Genomic DNA, 15,068 nt, shown 5'->3' with positions numbered 1-15,068 from the left:
ATCTAGATGCTCCTTGGATGCGCAAACAGATCATCACTCATCGCCAAAGGCCTCTCCAAGATCAACCTTGCCGATGCTCCACAACTCCTTCTCATCATCTATCTCATCATTCGACAGTCCCAAGCCACCTTCACCACCTTCAGCCTCCCGACGCTCACGCGCCTGGTTAGCCAAACGAATAGCAATGCGCTTGAAGTAATCAGACATGCTGCGCTTGGGTCCTGGTGGGAGAGATGCACCCGGACCGGCCATATACTTGTCAAACACCTCACTTTCAGACTCGACCACAGAGAAGATGGCCAAGAATGCTGCTTCCGCGGCCAGCTTGACCGGAATCACCAGATCACGGACACTAGCGAAGATGGGCGGTGCGAGCAGAGCCAGATGAGGACGGGCCAGCTCGGGGTGAAGACGGCTAACAGTCCGGATGACTACCAAGCTCAACCGCCGGGTGTCGACCGGGTTGCCGACCTGGATGGCAGATGCCAAGGCCTCGAATATGGTCTTGCTTGATTCGAAAGCATGGTCGCCATCGTTGGACAAGAGATACTTGCCTGAAGCGAGAGCGCTGTTGTCGGAGATGAAAGGCTATTTCCAGTTAGCTTCGAGCAATAATGAGCGGTTCAGCATTCCACTTACATCCTTGTTTGCAAGGCCCTGGCAGATGACGGTGGGCAGCTCCACAGAGAAGTGTTCCGTCAAAACCTCGGGGCATTCAGCCAAAAGAGCGTTGAGTCCGAGGACCGCTGCATGAGAAAGGGAGCCAGAAAGGATACGGTTCCTACAAGGAAATATATTAGCATCCAGCAAAATCAAACCACGAGAACGAATGAATATGCATACTTGATGAGAGGAACCGAGCTTGCGGCAGGGAGGACCTTCACGAGAGCACCGAGCAGACGAGCGTTGGTAATGGAAACGGAATCTGTGAGAATGTTAGAAAGCCGTGAAACACAGGAATCGTTAATAATAATCTTACCGGTCTGGTCACTAGCGTCATCGTCAATTAGACCAAGGATCGCCTGCCGGGATCCCTCGCTCATGTTGGCTCCGGCCTTGCCAACCACCTCCTGGAGAGCCTTCATCATGGCGTTCTTCACGCCAATGTCGGTAGTCTTCGATCCGGCAATAAGTTCTGGAGACAGAAGTTAGCGATGAGCTACATCCCATGTATAAAACTTCCCGAGACTTACCAGCAATAAGAGGATCAACTCTGGGGGTCAGCGTAATCAAGATACCAAGACCCTTGGCAGCACGGTTGCGCAGAGTCTCGCTTGTGGTGTCGGCCAGACCTCGAGCGAATGTACGCTGGAGCTGAGGCAAGAACGGCTTGACAGCCAACGGGATCTTCTCCAGCAGCTTGTTAAGAGTATAGAAGATAGCGCCTGGCAAAATAAATTAGTAAACAAATACCACATAAAGGCTTTGCGTAACTTACACTTGATATCGACTGAACGTTCTGACACAACACGAATGAGCGGACCGGTGATCTGAGTGACGAAAGGTTTCAATGACTCGGCACGGGTCCGGTCAATGATATCTGACATTGCAAGAGCCGACTGGGTACGCTGATCGGTAGTACCATTGAGAAGACCTTGCAAGAAGACTGGCAAAATAGCCATGATACCCTTCGGCAGACTGAATCCGGGCAGGTCCGCGCCGGCCACACCCACCTGTCGCAGAATCTGGCGGGTGGGAATAGCCAAGCTCTCCATCTCTTCCTTGCGCATGTGAGACATGAGACCAGTAAGGGCAGTCCATGCCGACTTGACGACATCCTTGTCTGGGTCGTCGAACGAAATCAATAGGGCACGGATCAAGTCCTGGTAGTATCTTGAGAAGTCGACCTCGGCTTCTGAGAAGAACTTGGTCAGATGGAGCGCCGCAGCAGCGCGACGACGGTGGTCGTCGTGCTTCACAAGAGCGACCATCACATTCATGGCGGCGCTCAGGCCATCGTACTCGTCTACAGACACCAGGACGGTGTCGAAGGCAGTGCTGAGCTCTGTTCGAAGCTCCTCGTCGGTGGTATCGATGATGCCGTCCATCAGGGAGTTGAGGATAGCGGGTAGTCTCCTTGTCATGGCAGAGCCAGCAACTTCGGCCAGAGATGCCAGGGCTCTGGCGTTGAAAGCAGTAATTGGCGGCGTGAGCAACGTGGGAATGAGGTTGGGAAGGATAATATTGGCACGAGTCTGCTCCGTGAGAAGCGTCAACAGAGCCGACAACGCCTGCTCGGCATCCTCGTCGTTTCTCAACAAGTGGAGAAGGTAAGGCAGAACCTCGTCCACGACCCGCTTGCCCATAATCTGCTGCAGTGAATCGAATGCTTCAGCAGCAGCTTCTCGGACATCATCGTCATTGTCGACCAGAGCCACGCGCACGGTCGCGATGAGAATATCCTCAAAGTCCTCCAGTGCATCGGGGGAAGCGGCATTGATAAGCTCGCGCAGAGCAATACAGATACCTTGCTTGACCTCCACATCGGGCGAAGCCTGAAGACCATCTTGAAGCAAGGGCAGCAAGGTATTGAGCACAGACTCTCCAGCCTTCTTGATAAGGTCTCCAAGAGCATTGCTGGCAATGACCTTCTGCTCCATGTTGCTGGACCCGAGACGGCGGATAATGAGCTGAGACAGCGTAGGAACCATGTCCTTGAGCGTTCTGGGGGAGGCGACAAGCGCCTTCCAGACACCCAGGGCCGCACTCTTGACCTGGCCTGAGGTATCGCAGCGACAGATGTACAGAGCAGAAAGAACCTTGTCCCTGCGCTCGGCTCCGAGAACCTCCAGCAAGGATTGGCCAGCTTGAGTGGCTTCCTCCTCTTCTTCGTCTCCCTCGTTCTTGCCAGAGATACCAGTAAGACTGAAGAGGAGATCGCCGACAAGCTCGACGGAACTCAAACGGATGCGGTAGCTGTCGTCCGCAAGACCACGCTCCAACTCGGGAAGCAAGAGATCAATGGCCTTGTGGGCGAAGTTCTTGACAAGCAGACGACCGGCCCGGAGAGCGGTTTCACGAATAGCCTCAATATCATCAGCGAGACCAGCAAGAATAGGGGGAATGATCTTGCTGAGGTAGTTGGCAAAGCTGTTACCGAAGCAAGCAGGCAAGAAGATGAAGAGGGTCATGAAGCCTTCACGAACAGAAGGCTTGGCACTGGAAACGTTCTGGAGAATAGTTGGCAGTGTCTCCTCGAGTCTGGTTGTACCAAGGCCTGCAAGGACCTCCGAAAGAGCTTGAGCAGATCCAAGTCTGTCACCAGCACCAGTATCAGATTTGAGAGTGGCCATAAGGTTGGGAATGAGCTCTGGCAGAGCGTCCTCTCCAAGTTTCTCGATGAGTGAACCAAGGGCCTTGGAGGCAGTAGCACGGGTTGTGGGAACCGGGTCAACAATGGCCAGGTTGAGACCGGCCACAATGATAGGCAAGTGCGAGATAAGGTCCTTGCGCTCTGTGAGATGGGCCAAGCTGCCAATGATTTGTGCCGACTTGCGCTTAGTGTTGGATCGGTCACTAAGACCACGCTCGAGAATGCGCACAACAAGGGCCAATGAGGGAGCATCGAGGTAGTGTGCGAAAGAAACCTTGATCAAGGAATCCAGCGCCTCATCTGTGTGTTTCGTTGGGTCACTCAAAGCCTTCAGAAGCACGCCAACCAAGCTCTTCACTTCAGGGTTGCTGATAACCTCACCGAAGCGCTGAAGACTGCGGTTTGCTGCGCTACGGACTTCTTTGTGGGTGTCATTGAGCACAATCGTCAAAGGTGGAATGATATCAGGCAAACTGGCTGCAAGCTGCTGCGGGTCCAGGTAGGCCATGGCTCCAAGCAGATCGCAAGCACCCTTCTGACTACGCCATTGTGTATCATCCAAGCCGTCGAGTAGGGTAGGGAGAATCTCCTTAACACCGTAAGAGCTAAGGTTTTGGAAGCAAGCCCTTGAAGCCTCCAGACAAGTATCGCGGACGCTAATGCTGGTGTCACCAAATCCTCCCAGAAGCTGGGGTACGAGGTGGATCACGTAAGGCTCAAAGGTCCGCCCCAGAACTAGGGCGAAAAGCTCATAAGCTAACAAAGCGCCTCGTCGGTGATCCTTTTCTCTTTTGTTCTCGGCGGCCTCCTTGAGCTGGCTCATGATTCGATACTCCCGCAAGGTTGCGACACCCCTACCACACACGACTGCAGCAAGACCATAAGCAGCACCGCGTTGGCGAGGATAGTCAGGGGCATTGAAAAGTCGGTGGAGTAGATTTTCCACGTACTCTGCCGTCTTCGAACCAGACGATCTGATCAACGGTGGCAGACACTCGGACACAGCGTGCTGCACAGATTCTGAAGGGGTATCGAGGGCCACGAGCAGTTCACTGATAACAGTTTGCAAGCGAGGATCATCCGCCTTGAGATGTGTGGCCACAGATCCGTATAACACGATGACAGCCTCGTTGAGCAGGTCAGAGGTCTTTGTGTCTTTATCCGAGGTTTCCAGTGTTGTTTGGAGCAATTGCATCATCTCCTCAACCTTTGACTCTCCTCGCAAAATGATAATAGATTTACCACTCTCTGTCATCTGGCCACGGACCCGGGAGTTACCATCGAGCAAGGGACCCTTCTCAATCAGGAATCGCAAGAAGGAGACACTCTCGTCACCATCGAATCCATTCGTCATGGCATTGAAAGCCAAAGCAATACCACTGCGAGCCTCCCAGTGGTCTGCATTGTCTATCTTCTTGGGCATTCCGTAGGCGTCCTTTTCGGGCGCCTTAGGTTTGATTTCTTCCACATATTTGGATTTCAGTTCGGACAAAATGCCCGCAAACTTGCTCTTATCAAACTCAATGGCATGTGCTAAAGCGCGAGCAGCAGCGCCTCTAAGCTGGTAGTCCTTGGAGTCCAAGTATTTCATGATCTTGCTGAACGATGTGTCGTCAACCTCCAGCGCATTGTCTTCCCAGATGGTGTCTGCAATCTCGGCATTCTCCTCCACCATGTCATGGCAGCCAAGCCAGATGTGCTCCGAGAAATCGAGGTCAGTCAAATCGATCTCAGCCTCGATGACCTGAAGCACAGTTGTTCGGACAGAGGCCTCAGCGACGATGGTTCCCTGCAAAAGCGTATCCAGCTCTTCGCTGTTGATGTTCGGCGAGATGCATCGGCAGAAGTCGAACAAGGTATCCTTGACCAGCTTGTAGTGCTGGGTGTATTTCTGCATGGCAGATAGAAGTTGACGTAGAACCTCGACGCGAGGAAGACGGGTGTCGGTGACTATATAATAGCATTAGCAGTTGGCTTGAAACCAGTTCATCAAGGAAGGGAAAACTCACAAGAGCCAGAGTGGAAGGACAGGAACTCAAGAGCAAGGAGAACTTGGGTGCCTTCTTCTTCTCCCTTCGCTTCTTCGATGCCGTTCTGGGTCAAGACTAGAGATATAAGCGGAAGGACGTAGGCGAGAGACGTGGTATCGAAAGGACGTTGCTCAGAAGCAAAGCGCAATCGGTAGAGGATTCTTGTCACGAGTTCTCCGAGGGGCTCCAATTCCATATCGGAGGGGAGGTTGGTGTTGCCGATGGCGCGCAGTGTGGCGATACCGACGAAAGAACGCAAAGGACCGAGGCGGGCGGACACCTCATCGGCGCAAGTGATGAACGCTCGGGAGACAACATCACCGACAAATAGACCCGCGCCAGCCTGAGCAAGCGATAGCAAAGAACTGACGGCAGCATTGATCCACCCCTCGACGTCGTTGGCGGGACCCGTTGCGAGTCCCCGGATAAGGCCCGCTCCTCTTTCGATCCGCTTGACTTCTTCCAGAACATCTTGACGGATCTTGGCTTCCTTGGCAAGCTGGGCCTTGACCTTAGAATTTTCTTCAGGCGTCAGCTTCTTTTGGCTTTGGCCCTTCTTTTCGGCTAATTGCGCACGGAGCTCTTCTTCCCACTTCAGGGTATCATAGTCCTTAGTGTTCTTATCAAAGGCAGGCTGCTTCGACTTGCTGCTGAGCACATCCACGAAAGCGGTTCCTTCGGGGGTGCGTGAAATGGCGGCATCAGTGGCAGTGAACTTAGATAGTCGAGTGCCGTCCAGATCATATTTAATCTGATCGACCAAACGTGGGATCATTGCATCGGGAGCAACAAACGCCAATTCAGCTCCAGCACCCCAGACAGCGAGGTTAACATTCGGCACCGCTGACTGCACAGGGTCTGCGTTTACGCGAACCAACTGCTCAATACAACCGCCAGCGTGTGCGCGCACAAGGTCTCCAGGGTCCGTGCCGGTTCTCAAGCACAGATCAATCCAAGAAGTGTTCGGAATAAACTCAGGTCGACCAAGAATCAGCATTTCAATGAGCAGAACCTCTAGATCGGAAGAGGAAATTCCAGAGGTTTCAATGACAGCCTTGGTTGGGCAGAGAGCCTTCAAGACCATATGAAGCAGGCGTTCACTCTGCGGTCCAGCAGAAACGGCTGCCGATTCCTTCTCTGCGGTCCGGAATGAAAAGATCCAGGCCCACAGTGCATTGAGGACAATACGTCCAAAAGAGGCCACATCCGTCAGATAGACTCGCGATAAGGTTTCTGCGGATTCCTCGCGAATATTTGAGGGAATAGCAGGTGCGGTAATTGCGTAGATGAAGGTCTGAGCCCAAGCCGTCTTGGATGCGTCTTCTGAGCTAGCAAACTTGGATCCGGAGGTAACAGCGGCCAAAGCCCTGACAAGCCACTGGACCTCTTCCTTGGAACTCAACTTGGAGTATGCCTTGGGGTTGAGGAGGAAAGAAGGCTTAGGGCTTAATGTCATCGATTGGGTTACGTTCTCCTCCCAAGCGGACTTGGCGGACCCTTGAACATCAGAAACTCGGTGGAACAGAGCCAGGAAGAGATAAGCCGAAGACAGAGCACCGCTCTGCGCCGAGGGAAGCGGGTTAGCAGCAACCTCGCCAAACAAATCCTTCATTTTAGCGAGGAATTTGGTGACAAGTGGTTCATTTTCAGGAGTCTTCAAATCCTCAAGATCAGACTTCCATAGGACTTCTCCCACACTTGCTTGCCAGATCTTTCGGAATGGAATTCGCTTATCGGATACACCCTTAACGATAGTGCTGATAACATCATCGCTAACCTTGAGCTTAGATTGAACGAGGTAAGTAAGGTGCTTGCTAAAGGATTTGATCTCCTCCTCTAGGGCAGCTTCATTCGACTCCCGTGTAAAGACAGGGCAGAATCCTTGAACAATCTCCTTCGAGACATCCGCCGAAGGTGAAATAGCCGCAATGGCCTGGGCATAAGCCAGGCGGTGCTCAGGAGTGGTAATCTTCTGGGTTTTCAAAGGACTAATGATTTCACTCGTGATCTTCAGGACCAAGGCGTCAGTTCTGCATCGAGATAGCAAGGATGCAAAAGAGTCAGATGCTCCTTGTCGGATTGATGGGTTGTTTGACTTCATGCTGGTTAAAAGATGCTTAGAAAGGCGTGTTTGCACCAATTCCGAGAGATCAATTTCTTCCGGCAACGAGGCACAGATGGGAGGAATCACGCCGCCGAGAACCACCTCCGGTGCTCGTAGTATGGACTTTTCCATGGGAGGTACCAATTCAGTGGCGACATCTTCATATGTTACGAAGGAAGTAAAGAAGTCAGACATGCCATTGGCGACATGTGCGGGCACAGCAGATTTTGAGCTCACGATCTCCTTGATGTAGAAAGCCAAAATTTCTTTCTTCGACTCTTCGAGAATTGATGTCTTGTCCGCTAGCCGTGCACAGACTCCACATACGACACCGAGAAGAGGCGCATTCTTGTTCCCTGCGGTAGAGTCTGAGGTCAGTCGACTAACAGACTGCCGCACTGCATCAGCACCCCATGCCTCAGACGAAAATACGGCGCGCAGAGCGCGTCTTGTTACTCGGAGAGCCGACTGCTTTACTGCAGGCTTAGGATTGTGGGAAAGACAATTTTCCAGGGTCTTGGCATCAACCGCAATCAGGTCTAGCACAGTGGCCAACGGTGTGTTCTTGTCCTCGCTGGCCTGCTGCAACAGGATACAGCACCATTCCAACAGAACAAATGCAAACGAGGAAGCCAGACCTGGTCTGGAAGCCTCGATTTGCAATTTTTGCGTAAGGAATTTTAATTCTTCGGTCGCATTGGGCCCGCGGAGGAGAGAGCGGAGGCATTGTTGGACCGCCTGTCGGGAGGATCGATCGACATAGAGAGGATAGGTACGGAAGAGCAACTCTAGTATATCGTGATTGATTTCTGGTGATATTTCAGACCCTATAAAATGAATAGTCAGTAAATCTGCTTGTCATGCGGTCGTACATTATCACACTACCATTCTTGTCGCGGAGTTCTTGCAGGGCCCGGAGCCTGCGCGAGGTCGAACTCGAGAGGAGAACGACCTGCAAGGCATCCAGATCCCCGGCCTTGACCTGGTCCCATGGAATTCCATCCATGATCGGCGGTCAATACGGGGGAATGGAGAGAGAAGGGGGTGGTTCAGAGAGTGTTGAAGTTGGTGAAGTGGGCTAGGAATGCTGTCATAAGAGTTTTGTGTGGGGAGCTGGATTCCATCCCGCCATTAAACAGTCATGGCCAACTCTTCGCTCTTTACACTTTTCAACACCCTTTTTGGGGATATTCTACACCATATTTGACAGTATTTTATAGGCCAAATTCATTGGTCTTTGACCGCTGACTTTCAGCGTGCTTTGAAGACACCTCCGCTAGGCCCGCTAATACTTCAAGCCATAATGCCGCCGAGCAGCAAGAAAAAGAAGAAGCCCGCCTCCAACCCGGCTCGAGGCTTTGCGACAGTCTCTATGCCCTCAAAGCCTAAGCCAGAGGCAATATCAACACCGTCTCCAGCCGCCGAAGAAACAAAAGCCACGCCGGAAACCGAGCCGCAACCTGAACGCACTGCTGTACGCACTGCAGATGCCACTGCACCACAAACAACATCATCGTTACAAGACTGCACACCGGAGGAGCTGGAAAAACATCTTGAAGAAGCAGAACTCCAGATTCTGGTTGATAAATACGCTGCCAAGTGTAAAAATGACGCAGCGCGCCAGGTCACCAAGCTGGACAACGAACGCCGCATTTTTCGACAGCAATCGGTAACATTGAGCCTTCTCGAGTGGTTACCGACAGATATTCAAGACAGTATTCTCGAACTGGCCGGTACCGAAGAGCATGACTATCTCATAGCAAGTGGACGGATCACAGGTTCAAAACAGGCAGGTTCTGAGGAGGATCTATACAACAAGCTTTGGACCCTGAAGGAAACACTGCTCAAACTCAACTTCCCAGAAAAACGCGTCGAGGATGCACTGAAGCATGTTTTACAATATTTTGCAGGCAATTCAACCAGTGCCGGTCGGGATGTTGTCTGGAACCTGGATGAAGCAATTGAATGGTTGGCTACGCACAGTGATAAGAATGAGTTACCCTCTTACACACAGACAAATACTCGCCCACTGAAAGACACGGATAGTGTCACCTCATGGATGACAGGTAAACCTTTCTATGGCTTGAAGTTTTCCATTAGGACATAATGCTAACTCTTTGGCAGAATCGAAAGCTTCAGGGACTTCGACTCCTGTTTCATCCCAAAATCGAAGCAAGCAAGGAAAGAAAAAAGACGACTGGAAGGCAGCAAAGGTTGCTCCTCCTATTTCATATGACTCTGACAGCTCAGTCGACCCAGATATCATGGTTCCCGAATGGCTGGAGCTGCAGACTCAACTCTACAGCCTGGAGCCGGATCTCTTCGACCGCCCCGGAAAAGGCAAGAAAGGTCGTGGTGGCGCTGGTAATCTGTCAAATGACCCTGAAGCCTCTAAATTGCAGCGGAAGATTGCTAAGATCGAACGTGATGTCCTTTTCGAACGCCGAGAAGCAGAGTATATATGGGAGCAAAAGCTTGATGAGCTCAGAAAGGATGCTTCATTCATTCGGCGCCCGGTGGACAGAAAGAAAAAGTCTCCGACCGATGCAGAAGATCAGCCAAAGCCCGATATTGACGAAGAGCTAGACCCAGCCCTCCTTGCGATCGACGGAATGGAGGATGCCCTGGGGGACTTGTTCCAAGGTGAAGCCGAGGATTCAGGCTCGATTTTAGGCATTCCTCCTCCAGAGACCCAGACATCATTCACACTCCGCGACTTTGGGAAATCGACCGGCTTGAGCCCACGGCGAGTCTTGGAGGAGACTTGCAAATCAAGAGACTCATCTTGCGTGGTTGCCTATCAAGATTTCTCCTCCTCGAGTCATTCGAACAGAAAGGCTCTGGAGGTCCGATGGTCGAAGCCTCAGGAAACTCCATTCCAGTTAGCAGTGGAATCGATTACACACAAATCAAATGCCTTGGCAACTTTTGTGTCAATGGATGCCCTTGCAACACCAGATGCGCAGCAGGCTGAAGGATACGTGTCTACTCTGGCTTTGTTCATCTTGTTCCCACAGAATTCCAAGGAGGGCAAGGCCTACCTGCGGTTGCCAGCGGTTTGGAGAGAACTCTGGACTGATTTTGCAGCACTGCAGAAGACCCAACAGGACGAAATCGACAAAACAACCGTAAAAGAGTTGAAGCGTCTGATCCAAGAGAACCAAGGCACCTTCGAAGATGATGTTGTTCTATCTGACAACTTCCGGAAGAGAAACGGCGTTGGTAGCAAGCCGGGCACGCAGGTGAAGGGTTCTGCACGCGACAATTTCGGGGGTATTGATGACCGCTTGAAAGAAGCATGGATGGCTAAATCGTCGACGCCCTCCTATCACCGCATGATGCAGGGTAGAATGAACCTCCCAATCTGGGGGTTTAAAGATGAGATCCTGAGTACGCTCGATGATCATCGAGCTCTGATCATTTGCAGTGAAACAGGTAGCGGAAAGAGTACACAGATTCCGTCATTCATTCTCGAGCATGAGATGATCCAAGGCCGACCATGCAAGATCTATGTGACCGAGCCCCGCCGTATCTCTGCAATCTCGCTTGCTCGGCGTGTCAGCGAGGAGCTTGGTGAGAGCAAGAATGACGTGGGCACGAATAGATCTCTCATTGGATTTGCGGTGCGGTTGGAAAGCAAGTTTACTCAATCCACGCCATTGATCTATGCGTAAGTTCTCGCTTCTCTCTGGCTTTTACTGTGTGGTTGCTCGGCTAATACTTTATAGGACAACGGGAGTGGTTGTACGAATGCTCGAACGGCCCGACGACTTCCAAGACATCACCCATGTGGTTCTTGACGAAGTTCACGAGCGCACTATCGACAGCGACTTCCTTCTGATCGTGCTCCGCCGACTCATGGAGAAGCGGCCTGACCTAAAACTCATCCTCATGTCAGCCACCCTTGATGCACAACGTTTCTCGAACTATCTCGGCGGGGTGCCAGTTCTGAACATCCCAGGGCGAACTTTCCCCGTGGAAATGAAGTATCTGGAGGATGCGGTCGAGATGACCAACTACCGTCTGTCGGAGGATGCCCAACACACAGTCTTTGACGATGATATGGATGACCCACCCACGGATGCCGACACCACAGGAGGCCTCCAAGCCAGTCTTGATGGGTACTCTAGACAGACCAAGGAGACTGTTATCAACATCGACGAGTACAGACTAGACTATGACTTGATCAAGAGGTTGCTTCTGAAGATTGCTACGGCCCCGGAAATGGTCCACTACAGCAAGGCGATCTTGATCTTCATGCCTGGACTGGCGGAAATCCGTCGCCTGAATGACGAGATCTTGTCCGAGCCAATGTTCCAAAGGGGATGGATTGTACATACGCTTCACTCTTCAATTGCCAGTGAGGACCAAGAAAAGGCCTTCAATGTACCCCCGGAAGGCACAAGAAAAATTGTTATTGCAACGAACATTGCGGAAACAGGTATCACTATCCCGGATATCACAGCTGTCGTCGACGCAGGAAAGGAGAAGATCATGCGCTTTGATGAGAGACGTCAATTGTCCCGTCTGGTTGAGTCATTTATCTCGCGTGCGAACGCTAAGCAGCGTCGCGGTCGTGCTGGACGTGTCCAGAACGGTATCTGCTTCCACCTGTTCACTAAACACCGCCATGAAAAGTTGCTTTCTGAACAGCAAACCCCTGAACTGTTGCGCCTTTCTTTGCAGGATCTGGTGCTTCGTGTGAAGATCTGCAAATTGGGAGAAGTGGAGCAGACACTCCTCGAAGCTCTTGACCCACCATCATCTAAAAATATTCGCCGCGCCATTGATTCATTGAAGGAAGTTAAAGCCCTGACGAGTAACGAGAGTTTAACCTCCCTCGGAACACAACTGGCAAAGCTACCGCTGGATGTCTTCCTCGGCAAAATGATCATCCATGGAGCCTTCTTCCGGTGCTTGGATGCGACTGTCAGCATTGCTGCTATCCTTTCTTCCAAGTCGCCATTTGTGAACACAATCGGATCCAACTCACAACGCGATGGCGCACGGGCGTCTTTCCGAAGAGGTATGACCCAATATATCGATCTCCCACAGTTGATAACTAACAGATCTAGGTGACTCCGATCTCTTGACCGTATACAATGCCTATTGCAGCTGGAGACGCACAAGAAGCACACCGGGGTCCAATGAGTATGCTTTCTGCCGAAAGAACTTCCTCAGTGCACAGACATTGCTAGCGATCGAGGATATCAAGATGCAACTAGTAGTGTCAATTGCCGATGCAGGTCTTCTGAGTCTAGATGCATCACAGAAAGCGGCCCTCACCCGGTAAGAGATCCTTTGTCGTCCAAACATCACGTCTCAGCCTGACAAATGCTAACCAACCCCACAGTGCACGCTCCAACAGCCGAAACCGCCAATTCTTCATCATCCCTGAAGACTTCGACGTCAACAGCAACAACGATGTCGTGATCAATTCGGTCATCGCCTGGAGTTTCTATCCTAAGCTTCTGACGCGCGAAGGCAAGGGCTGGCGCAACGTTGGCAACAACCAGACAGTTTCACTACCCGCTGTTTCTGTCAACAAGAGGGCGGACCCGTCCGTCAAATGGCTATCATACTATAGCATCATGGCACGTGCCCGCAACCTCAACGCGCATGATACCAGCGCCGTGGACGATTTCGCCATAGCTTTGCTGTGTGGTGATGCTGAGTTCAAGGTACGACATTGATCATTCTTCGTGCTTCCCTTCCTTCCCCTTTTCTGACAATCAGCTAACCACCTTCAAAATAGATGTATTCAGGCGTCGTCTCCATCGACGCGAACCGTATTCGATTCGCTGTACGCGATTGGAAGTCTATGCTAGCCTTAAAAATCTTGAACAGCCGCCTGCGCGAGATCCTCTCGAACACTTTCCGCAACCCCCATCGTCCATTGTCATATAAGCATCAGCAGTGGATCGACATTTGGCAGCAGATCTTTGCTCAGGCTGGTAAGCGATGAATATATCAGCCGTGTTGTGTGACTATGCTCTGCACCTTTGATGAGATATGCCATGTAAAAATGATGAATATGGTTGGGTCCGGTATAGAACTTTGTCGGAATATTGTTAGCTTTAGAGTTACTTCAATGGACAAACACTCTCTTTCGTTCAAAGTATACCCAGTTTCTTCGTGTAGTGTATCTATATATCTTCTCGCTGCGACTTTCCCATTTTATCAATTAGAATCCCTGGTCTGTATTAGCCATGCCACTCGTACTTCTAACATGTGCAGTGGATATATATCTGGAGATGCACCACATCCTAAAACGTATTTATCAAATCACATATCCCAAACCTACCGATCGAAGCCTGAGACTCAACCTCACACGCTTTGACTTATATATATTCTATCGAGGCAGTACAGATATGATCGACGATCTATCAGCAGGAACCGTAGCATCCCCACATGAACGACGGGAGACAGCATACTGCATCAACCACGCCTTCTAGAAGCGCGTTCAGGTCTACTTTGTACATAGCACAGAGCACTGCAGGTATCCCCGTCCCCTCGAGTCAATGCATCGACGCTGTCAGCACTGATCCGCCGTGCGTAAAGGATTGCATTATCATCGCCAACCCGTATCAGATTGAGATCAAAGCACAAACTAACTGCATAAGCATAAGAACAAACCAAAGAATAAGCATAAAACCCCAGCTTCTAATAGCCATCCCAGCAAAAAGTCGAGACCAAGTCTATCGAACCTATTCCCACGATTTTCCCACGGGAAACAATCGGTCTACGAAGACAATCTGCAACAATCCAATCCCGCCATCCCGATCCCTAATCAAGGGATATACCAACCTCCCACCGCCAAATACCCAGCTCACCACACACACGGATTATCCCTTGACACGAGACTTGCAGTCGATGCAGGTCCTCAACCAGCGGTGAATACGTACCTCTGTGAAGTTGTGAGGCCTGAACACACAGGTAAGAACCTTGGAAGATTCCAGTGAACTGCCAACCCCATCATCCCCCATCCACCACCCCCACCCCCCCAGACATTCCCCAACCCGCACCAACCACAGCAAATAAATTTCCATTTCCCCCCAAAAATAGCAAAAATACAATTCAACAGAGTCTTAGACACACCCAAGACACAATCTGCACTATCCACTCTATGCACAATATGAATGGCAGACATGTTTCGAGAATGTGGAAAATCCCCACGCGCACCAACCTACAAACCGGGAATGATTCGCACCCATAGAGTAATACGGAGTATGGAGTAGTTAGGCTGGGCTCTTAGTTACGGAGTAGTTACTCTGTATGTACTCCGTACTCCGTATGTACATGTACATTATCTCATGCACAGCAACCCAGTCTGTGGGGCGGCACTTGCACTTACACGCTTGGTCTTGGCTGCCCTGCGCTGGCACTTGGCAGCTAGCTTGTCACTCAGGCGCTGGTTCATCGTACATGATACCTGCAGCTTGGGGGCTGCACGCTGCATGGTATTTGCATTCTTCGATCGACTAGCGATGCCTCCCCGGGGAGATAGAAGCGTGGACGGCGCGTGTTTTTGGTGTCAGATGCACAAGTACATACTATAAAATGTGACCTGAGACAACGAAGAGACGGTGAGCGGACTACTCATTTCCTCTTTTGGGGGCTT

The 15,068-nt window shown here is 51.2% G+C and overlaps 2 protein-coding genes across 2 annotated transcripts; one reads left to right on the top strand and one right to left on the bottom strand.

Annotated features, from left to right (window-relative positions):
• Positions 1-33: 33 nt before the first annotated feature.
• N7455_000809 (putative translational activator) lies at positions 34-8,453 on the bottom strand (the record flags this gene model as incomplete). Its single annotated transcript, XM_040961251.2, has 8 exons — positions 34-588; positions 640-781; positions 844-925; positions 980-1,135; positions 1,194-1,385; positions 1,439-5,263; positions 5,323-8,274; positions 8,333-8,453. 8 exons carry the CDS (start codon positions 8,451-8,453, stop codon positions 34-36), a joined length of 8,025 nt encoding a protein of 2,674 aa, XP_040808324.2.
• Positions 8,454-8,750: 297 nt separating this feature from the next.
• On the top strand, positions 8,751-13,412 carry N7455_000808 (putative ATP dependent RNA helicase; the record flags this gene model as incomplete). Its single annotated transcript, XM_040961250.2, has 6 exons — positions 8,751-9,513; positions 9,572-11,117; positions 11,176-12,473; positions 12,523-12,736; positions 12,801-13,128; positions 13,203-13,412. The coding sequence occupies 6 exons, from the start codon at positions 8,751-8,753 to the stop codon at positions 13,410-13,412; spliced, it is 4,359 nt and encodes a 1,452-aa protein (XP_040808298.2).
• Between the last annotated feature and the right edge of the window lie 1,656 nt (positions 13,413-15,068).

This window comes from Penicillium solitum (genome assembly GCF_028829755.1).
Source record: "Penicillium solitum strain IBT 25940 chromosome Unknown utg000001l_segment0_segment0, whole genome shotgun sequence".
NCBI classification, from domain to species: domain Eukaryota; kingdom Fungi; phylum Ascomycota; class Eurotiomycetes; order Eurotiales; family Aspergillaceae; genus Penicillium; species Penicillium solitum.
Note: the sequence above shows the minus strand (reverse complement) of the source record. Positions and strands in the feature narration are given on the sequence as shown.